The 9,190-nt window shown below is 35.8% G+C and overlaps 2 protein-coding genes across 2 annotated transcripts in view; both read left to right on the top strand.

Moving 5' to 3' along the window:
- Positions 1–9,190, top strand: part of LOC118733641 (lipoma-preferred partner homolog) — a 250,790-nt gene that overhangs the window by 20,978 nt on the left and 220,622 nt on the right. The gene's annotated exons all lie outside the window — the stretch shown is intronic.
- LOC118733643 (stress response protein nst1-like) lies at positions 580–1,175 on the top strand. The gene has a single exon (XM_036463137.1). It carries the CDS (start codon positions 670–672, stop codon positions 1,069–1,071), a length of 402 nt encoding a protein of 133 aa, XP_036319030.1. The 5' UTR covers positions 580–669; the 3' UTR covers positions 1,072–1,175.

Here is a 9,190-nt window from a genome sequence, read left to right as displayed (position 1 = left end):
GGAGTAAATTTTTGTTATAATCTGTTAAAACAACCTAAGTTAAAGTCGCCCTTGCCCATATGATTAGCATGTGCTACGAAATAGTTTTTCGCATTTTTTGACGAACGTATTATTTTGAGTTGTGGCTCTTTTGAAGACGGTGTGCGATATGTTGACTTCAGTTTTTTTTTCATCGAGCTTTATTCGACATGCCGTAAGTTACTTTGTCAGATATGTACACGGTAAAGTATTTTTAAGTGCATATAAATTTAATTACTGCCTTTTGTTTTGTTACTAATGAAATATTTTTCAACTTAAATAATAAAGTAGGTTTCGAACCCATTATTTATTATATGATAGGACAGCTTCTCAAACTACATTGATGCAATTCTTTCATGTTAAGTTGTTGGAAAATAATGAATATCTAAATCCCCGAAAATCCCGGGATCGCAAAACTCGAAAAAATTAACATCCCTAGTACATACATACGCACATCGAACGACTACGTCGCAAGTATTTATTAAACATATATATACAATAAATGTAAGCTCACAAAAACGATTCTCTTAGTTGTTCGGTGACCTCAAAGCAAGAAGTACTCGTAATTATAAAAGAAAATATTACGAAAAAATTTTTACAATTACTTAAAACAAACACGTACACATCTGTTACTTTTAAGTAATATTGAAAATGCCGCGCAAACGTATCGAAATTGGACGTACAACTGCTAGCGCTCGAAAGCATAAAGCAAAAAGAGCAGCAGAGACACAAGAACAAAGGAAAGCAAGATTGGAAGCCGAGCGAGTGCGTACAGCTCTAGTGCGTTCGTCTGAGACAGAGGAGCAGCGGCAAGAAAGGCTGGAAAAAGCTCGACTACGAGCAGCTGAAAGACGTGCATATGAAAGAACAGATCAGCGAGAAAAAAGACTGCAATCCAGTCGAATAAGGATGGCGCTCTCCCGGGCCGCTAAAACAGAGGCGCTGCAACAAAAAAAAGCACGATCTCCTGCAACAGAGAAGCACCAGGAAAAAAGACAGCAAACCAATCGACGATTACGAACAACTCCAGGCAAATCTTCTAAAAGGAAGTAATTTTCACAATCTGGATTGTTTTAATGGCTTTTCTTGTTGGTTATGACTTTTAAAACTATTACAGAAATACATAACTTAAATAAAACTTTGATTACATTTAGTAACTGTTTTATTTCCTTTTCTTATTAACGCTAAATCAATATGCAAAAGACTTTAAGGTTCTTCAAGGTTTGAAGACCAAAGATAAAGTGTATTAATAGGAGATCAAAAATAAAATATAATAATATGAATTTAAAAATTTTATACTGTGCTATGGTCCGGAGGTGGAATGATTCCAAATCAACTTAAAAGTACCAGACCTATACTACTGGTATATTAAAACCTCCAAAGCTTTTTGCGCCTTCAAGTCAAATGTTGTATGACCTAATTATTTTGTACGAAAGGGTTATGTTGGCAATTATCTTTGAAAAACCTGATACATTTTATACTTTGCACGTCGCTAGAAATTAAAACGCTCTTAGGGCCGATTACTCAATGTCTGGTTAATACTAATTGCAGGTTAAACGTCGTTATCGACGTAATCGACTCAACAACATACAGTGGTGGAAGAAATAATAGAAACTTTTTACATTGACCAGTTTTGGCTATATTACTTTGTTTATTCGATGTTTAATGTTTTTGTATAAAAGTAAGCGCAATATATAACACACACTATATAAATCCATATTTCAAAGTTTGTACAAAAATTATAAAAATTCAACAAATTTTAACAAAATACCCCAAAAATTTCAAACTTTTTAATGAGATTTTTTTGAAAAACTTTGGGTATGTAGTTTCATAGCCCATTAAATTTTAGGAGGTAAAGGTGCAAACCGCAAGGCGCTAGAAAATCGCATTGATTTTAAATATTTTTTAATATAGCCAAAACTGGTCAAAGTAAAAAGTTTCTATTATTTCTTCCACCACTGTATAACAGGGAGATATTGAGAAACCGGCCCATAATGTACACTATACACTGTATAGTTAAAATCTCTACAGCTAAATAAGAAGAAGAAGAAGTTAAACGATTGTTATGTTAGGGCCGGCTGTTTAATGTCTGGTTAACACAAATCGAGGTAGACGCTCTGCAACGACTGCTTTATCAATCACATGTTATATGCATGATGTCGAAATCCTCGATAATTATGTTTAACCGGGAGGTAGTGATAACCAGACATAGAAAAATCGGTTCTTAGGACCGTTTTAACCATCTATGGTTAACACTAATCTCCGGTTGAACATCGTTATCTACGTTACTGACTCCCTGCTATATGGACGGATTCGAACAAGGGGAAGAATTTTAAACATTTTAATCAGTAAATATGTGCATATTTAGCTGTTTTTCTTTGATTGATAAGTAAAAAAAAAACATTTAGGGCCAGTTTCTCAATGTCTGGTAAACACCCTAAGGGCCGTTTTCACAATCTCTTTTTAAGACTAATCCCTAGTTACTTTTTGTTAAGAATGAGAGAGGCATCTACGTGTTAGGATGAAAAATCGTTTCACTGAGAACCGTGATTGTTAATTAATAGTCAAAAGCTGAATCATTTCAACTTCCAGATCGTTTATCATTAGGGTGAACTGTCCATTTATGGAAAAATTTTTCATTTTCTGTGCAAGAAAAGTTCGTGTCTTAAGTCTTTCGTTAACTTTATTTGCATAATTAAGCTTTGGTTCATTTTTGATTTAGTTTAATATTCAAACATTTCAAATTAATGAAACGCTATAAGAAACATTTTGTTCTCGCTTCTTTACTTCGCGAATAGTTCAGAGAAGATTTGTTCCCGTTTCGTTCTCTGTCAGAAAGTTCCTGTGACTTTAGTTCTCAAATTGTTTTTCGAGAGAAAGTTCCTTGAGACTTTTGTTCCCGTTTTGTTCTTGTTCTTTTTCAAAACGTTCCGAAAACTTTTGTTCCTTATTTGTTCTCTTAGAAATGTTCCCAAAAGTATTGTTCGCATTTTGTTCTTTTTCTGAACGTTCCATAGGGGTTTGTTCTTACATATGTAATTCCCATTGAGAATGTTTTGTTCTCATTTCGGTTTTGGTTTTGAAGCGTTCTTGGGAACAAAACTACGAGAATGACATTTAGTTTCGATCATAACTTTTGTTCTCGGTCCTAGAACCCATTATTCTAGCTTTTCTTAAACCGTTTATTAGTATACCAGAGTATGTACTTTAGTATGTATTTAGCACCAAACAAAAAATAAATATTTCGCGCTTATACTTTTGCTAAGTGTTTGGCCGATTTGCAGCGTGCGCGTTGATGTCAAAAGACAATCAATCAATCGATGGAGCGACCAACAGCCTCCGAACGACAAATGGATTTTATTAGAAGATCTTGCTTGACAGAAAGATCGTCTCCTAAATACTTCAATTACATATATTTACTACATATAGTAGTAGATATTAAGCAATTCCTAAATGCCAAAGTTTTACTTTCGAGTATTTACCAACTGCTTAGCATTCATTTCAAAAATCCTAATCTTCTTCCACTCCGCTGTTTTAAATCAATTACATCCATAAATCTATAGAAAATCACATCTATTTAATGATGCCTTTCACATGCGCAAGATTAAAAATTTAAACTATAAAATATGTTACAGTACAATAACTGCCACTCCGTGGTTAGGCCATAAAAATACACAATCATGCAAAAGCGTGTGCCTCGCGAAGTCATTTCCCTTTGCTTTCTCAATGCCATCAATCCGATCGCTGGCCACCTACTTAACAACAAAGCAATCAAAGCTGTTGACATTTTCAGGTTGCCGTCGGCATGAATGAAGTTGCAATCAAAATCATATGCACACACACTTATGTACATGCATTTTGCTGCCAATTGGTGTCGGCAGTTCGTCAGTGACCGCGTGTCGCTTATTTCTTATCTCGGGTCACCAAAGAAAACAAAAAAGGAACTAACAATGATACATTGACACGGTTGACACGTGACTGTCGTTGTAGCTTTTCCAGCAGCTTTCTAGGTATTTATTTCAGCAATACTAATCGCATGGTCCACCACTAAAAGCAGACTATATTCGAGGATGAAAACTTGCATAGAAGTAGATATGTATGTATGTGTGCACTTGCATTTGTGCGCCACAACGGAAACCAGCAAATTTGCGTGGAAAGCGCATGACTTTTTTTTGTTTTGTTTGCTTTAACGGCATTGAAGTTGCAACACGCTGGCATTGATTTTGAATTGTTTTCGTTGGTGGCCGCTGCATTTAATTCGATTATGGCATAATTTTCAATAAATCCAATGTGTGAAGGGGAAGAGCGAGAAGGCTAGGGCACAGTATAATGCATGAAGGGTTGGTTGCTCGCTTGTTGGCGAAGACCAGCCGACAGGACATGAACATGGAAATCTTTCTGTGCGTTTTTAATTATGCCGAAGTTGCACATTTCGCAGTGTATTCTCAAAACATATAGAGAGCCATACACACACCCACACCCACAGATTCAAACACTCGCACATACGCTTGCATGCATGTGCATTTATCAATTTGCTCTTGTTCTTTCGCTCGGCTACGCGATGCACTCATGTGTACCTAATGTGGGTGTTAACGGCGTGCTAAATGATTTCGAATCGCTTTTTACCTCATCCCACTAAATTTTACTGTGTTTTCGAAAATCACTTTACTCTTTGCCAATCGCCATGCGCTCGCTTGCTAGGCAATGGCTTGCTGTGCTGGCGATAAATCGATAGAGATAAGTATCTGCAACACGTTTTCCACATATTTCATATGATTTACTCACGACTGCGTTTTCGTCGGCAACCTTGGAGTTTGGAAAATTTAAAATTTTGCACGTGCGTTTTTTTTTTTGTTGGCGTAACAGTGAGATTTCCGGTTGAGAAAAAAGCGAGCGATATAAGCTTAAAGAAAGTGTTGAAAATTTTACTTTTTCACGCTTGTCGCAATGCCCATAATTTCCGGTTTAATTGTGAATTGTAAAAGTTGCGAAATAAATCAACGCTAATGCAGTTATCACATTGTTTGCTCGCCTTGCGACCCTCATACACCCACGCAAAGTATTTGTACATGTATGTACATACATACATACTTTTCTTTCTATTTACTAATGCTTTTGTTGTTAAATCAACGTAATGTTTCGTAATTTTTCTCCATTTAAATTAACTTATTTCAAGGGGGAAAAAAAACATTTTAATGGAAACTAAAAACTTCAATTACAAAATGTTAAAAGGAAAATCTCTTGTATTTCTCCTCCAAAAACAACAACTACAAATAAGCAAATGCTAAGCAAAACAACGGAAGTTGTTTGGTAAATTGTGATAGATGAGGGTCGTTCCGTTCCGCCTCAATCGTAGTCGTGCTGTCCGAAATCCGCCTCAAAGTGACCAAAGCGATAAATCAGTGTTCATGCAACAAACGCTCGTGGACAGGCAGGGAATGGGTTGCTTTGCATTCGTTATCAAACCGGTTAGGTTGGCAAAGAACTTAACAGATTAGAGTCAAGGCTTCGAATGCGTTGCCGCTGCGAAAGGGTTTTGTTGTAATACGCCAGCGATTTCCCAACGGGGTGATTATTTAAAATTGTAAGCAGCTGAATTGTTGTCAGGTCCCATTAGTGAATGTTACACAATCTCATAACTATTTACTTTAGAAATAGTTTTGCTAGGCAATTTTTCATGTAAATATGTGCATATGTATGTGGATATACATACATAGATACATACCTATATATATATATACATATCATATATATATATATACATATCATATATATATATATATATGCATGCGTTTCCAAAGCCGTGTGTTTGTGGTGATAGCAAAAATAATGGGTTGTCAAGGATTTGAGGCACTATAAGTATCACATAGTACCCCATTACAAGCAAACAAAAACAAATTCGCCGTACACCCCTAAAGAACATATTTTTTCAACGCAATTCTTTCTTTTACATTTTTCGTTGACACTTATGTACATTCGGCAATAATTTGTTTAATCGTTCTATTGGAGCTACTTTCTTAGCAAAAGTTTAATGATTTTTGATGAGCTTTAATTTGCCGACATTAGGCTGCTGCGTTAGGGTCATACGAGCTGAGGTCTGTTGAGTAAGTACTAGAACGCGGTACTTGAGGTTAATGGAAAAAAATTGCAAAAAAACTTTAGGTACGGAGAACTTTTATGTACATACATATACATACTTAGTAGTGTCCGACCGAAGCTGGAATTTTGACCGAAGGCGAAGTCGAATATTGTGTACAATTCAATATTCGGCCGAACACCGAAACCGAAGCCGAACATTAAAATTAAGTTTTACGTTTCGAAAATAATAACGCAATTTAAATGGAAAATGATTTTTTATTTTTTGTCAATTTCCATATAAAATTAAAAAAATTAAAATCATTTTTCACTAAAATTGCTTTCGTGAAATTCGCTGTAAGTCTGTGATTTCTTATTTCGTAACAAATTATTTGTTTTTATCATTCCCCAGCGCACACAGTCTCTAACGTTAGATAAAATTGGATTTCTACATTAGATAACTAGGGTAATTCTATAATCGTTCTCCAGTCGATGACGAAGTTAGAGAACTACATTAGAATTCCAATATTCCAAATAAATGAAACATAAATTATTTTTAAGTTCAAATAATTCATTATTATTTTATTGCAAATACATTTAATAAAAATTTTACAAACAAAGCGTTTTAAGTATTTAATAAAGTAAAACAGCAGTTTGAAATTCACTTTCGAATGCCATTAGAGATCAACATTAGAACTCGATTAGAGAATTAAATTAATTCTGGTCCCCAACTAATCCTGAAATGCTCCTGAACAAGTCCCGTCTTTTAAGGCTTAACAAATTTTTTCGCGCTCATAATTATTATGAAAAGACTTTTATAATATAAGTCATAAAATAAAAGTCTTTGAAGACTTAAAAATATTTATCTCAATGATAGTTATTATAAAAAAACTTTTATAATATAAGTCTTTGAAGACTTAAACATATTTATCTTTCTGATAATTATTATGAAAGGACTTTTATAATATAAGTCTTTGAATAATAATTGTAGATGACTCCAAAAATATTTATCTTAATATAATGATTATTGACTGACTTTTATTCTTTTCTCTTATAATAGTTATGTCTCTTTATTGAGATTGCTACGATTCTCGATAGTTTTCGAGTCGTTCTCTAACGTTTGAGATTGGAGAATGTGGCTAGTTCTCCAATCATTCCCTAATCGATAACTACCCTCAATGTTTGCTGGGTCGTGGCCTTATAACAATTATATCCAAAAAATTTATTGAGCCGTTTTTTTAATGAGACAAAAACAACAATTTAGCTCAGTGAGTAAGCCTGCTGGGGTCGTTGGGTCGAATCCCAGTTGAAGAAGTCTGATGATAGAGTTCTTATATTTTCAAAAGTGTTATGTAGAGATGCGAAACAACAACTTGATTTTATCAACTGTCGTAAAACAATGTAACTACACGACAAATACAACATCTGGTGAATTGTCTAATTGTTCGGCATTTTCGGCCGAAGATAAAAAATCAGCCGAATAGGCCGAACCTTCGGTCGGACACTAATACTTAGTACAAGCAAATGTTTTGAAGGCATGTAGCTGCAAAAGTGGCTACCACCATTTTTTCCAAATCTGTTTTTATTGCATTTTTGTGTATAGAACATGAATCTGTACCCGACACCGTGAAGTTATTCCAGGACATTTGTGCAATAGTGGACCGCAAAATATTCACTCGCTATCATTTTATTAGCTAAATACTATGTACCAAGACAGCTGAACCCACCTTGCCATGATGCAGGTGTATTTGGTTTCGCGGGTGATTTCTTCTGCACTGAGTTTAACGTCTAGGTGTAATGGCTACCTTGCATGGCGCCGAAATGTCTCTTTAAGGCCGAGGTCATGCAATGAGCGGCTGAGCGGCTTTTGTTCCTGAGCAGCGCCGCCCAACCATTCAGAAATGCCGCTCACTGCGTGGCCACTTCAATAGTATTGCATATCGCACACCGTCTTCAGAAGCAAATTTTTCTTATAATTTGTTAAAAAACAAGCAATTTTTAAGCAAAAAACAAAGCCGACGTCAATTCTCATATGCAAATTTAAGATTATCGTTAATTTCCAATGGAACCAAATTAGACCACCTGTGAGGTAACATCTTTCTTTTAAAAAAAGAATTATAGAAATCGGTTAACGTGGCCCAAAGTTATGCGGTAACATACATAAAAAACAAATATTCCGACAAATTGACAACCTTCTCCTTTTTGTGAAGTGGGTTAAAAAACCTAAGCTAAAGTCTCCGTTGCCCATATGATTAGCATGTGCTAAGAAATAGTTTTCCACATTTTCTGACAAACGTAATTTTGAGTTGTGCCCCTTATGAAGAGGGTGTGCGATATGTTTTAATTTTAAGCCACTCACCGCTCAGCCGCTAGCCTGCTTAGACACGCTGGGCTCATTATTTTAAACACACGGATTTTGAACTGCTTCCACCAAAGCAGTAGTTGTACGAGAGGACCTCTTTCCAGTTGGTGGTCGTGCTTCGCTTCAACGTGCTGGGTCCCCCTTTCACTGCATCGTTGGTCTTTAGCTCCTTAAACTTTTTATAGTGCTCTATTCTCTTCTCCTTCGCTGTGATAGGCTCGATACCGTCCATGATCAAAGCTCGTATTCGGCGTTTTTGGTCCCCGCAGTTCAGACCTGGTCGGTAAAGGTAATGGAGAATCTTACTCTGACTCCGTAGTGTTTAGGTGTTTCATTTCGTTTTCCATAAATTGTTTTTTTTTTTAGAAGGTGTCGATCCGCCAGCCACATCACAAAGAAAATGCGCTTGCGATGACCATATTTAAATTGCCAGCATCATTCAACCGTCGCAACGCTTTTAATTACCTTAGGGCCAGTTTCTCAATGTTTGGTTAACGCTAACTACAGGTTAAACATCGTTACCGACGTTATCGACTCCCTGCTATATGTTATTCAGGGCCGGTTGTTCAATGTCTGGTTAACAAAAATGGTAGAAGGGCCAGTTAAATACAGCGGCTGATTTATAGATCTCATGTTATATGTTTCATGTCGACTAATTCGATAGTGATGTTTAACTGGGAGGTAGTGATAACCAAACATTGAGCAACCGGCCCTCAATCTAGGTTATCACTAACT

The sequence above is a fragment of the Rhagoletis pomonella genome, unplaced genomic scaffold, assembly GCF_013731165.1.
Source record: "Rhagoletis pomonella isolate Grant_MI unplaced genomic scaffold, Rhpom_1.0 Rhpom_scaffold_00002, whole genome shotgun sequence".
NCBI lineage: Eukaryota > Metazoa > Arthropoda > Insecta > Diptera > Tephritidae > Rhagoletis > Rhagoletis pomonella.
The sequence above is the reverse complement of the archived record's forward strand: the minus strand, read 5'-3'. Positions and strand labels throughout refer to the sequence as shown.

Coding starts and splice junctions, on each gene's coding strand:
- LOC118733643 (XM_036463137.1), top strand. CDS start 670: ATGCCGCGCAAACGTATCGAAATTGGACGTACAACTGCTAGCGCTCGA.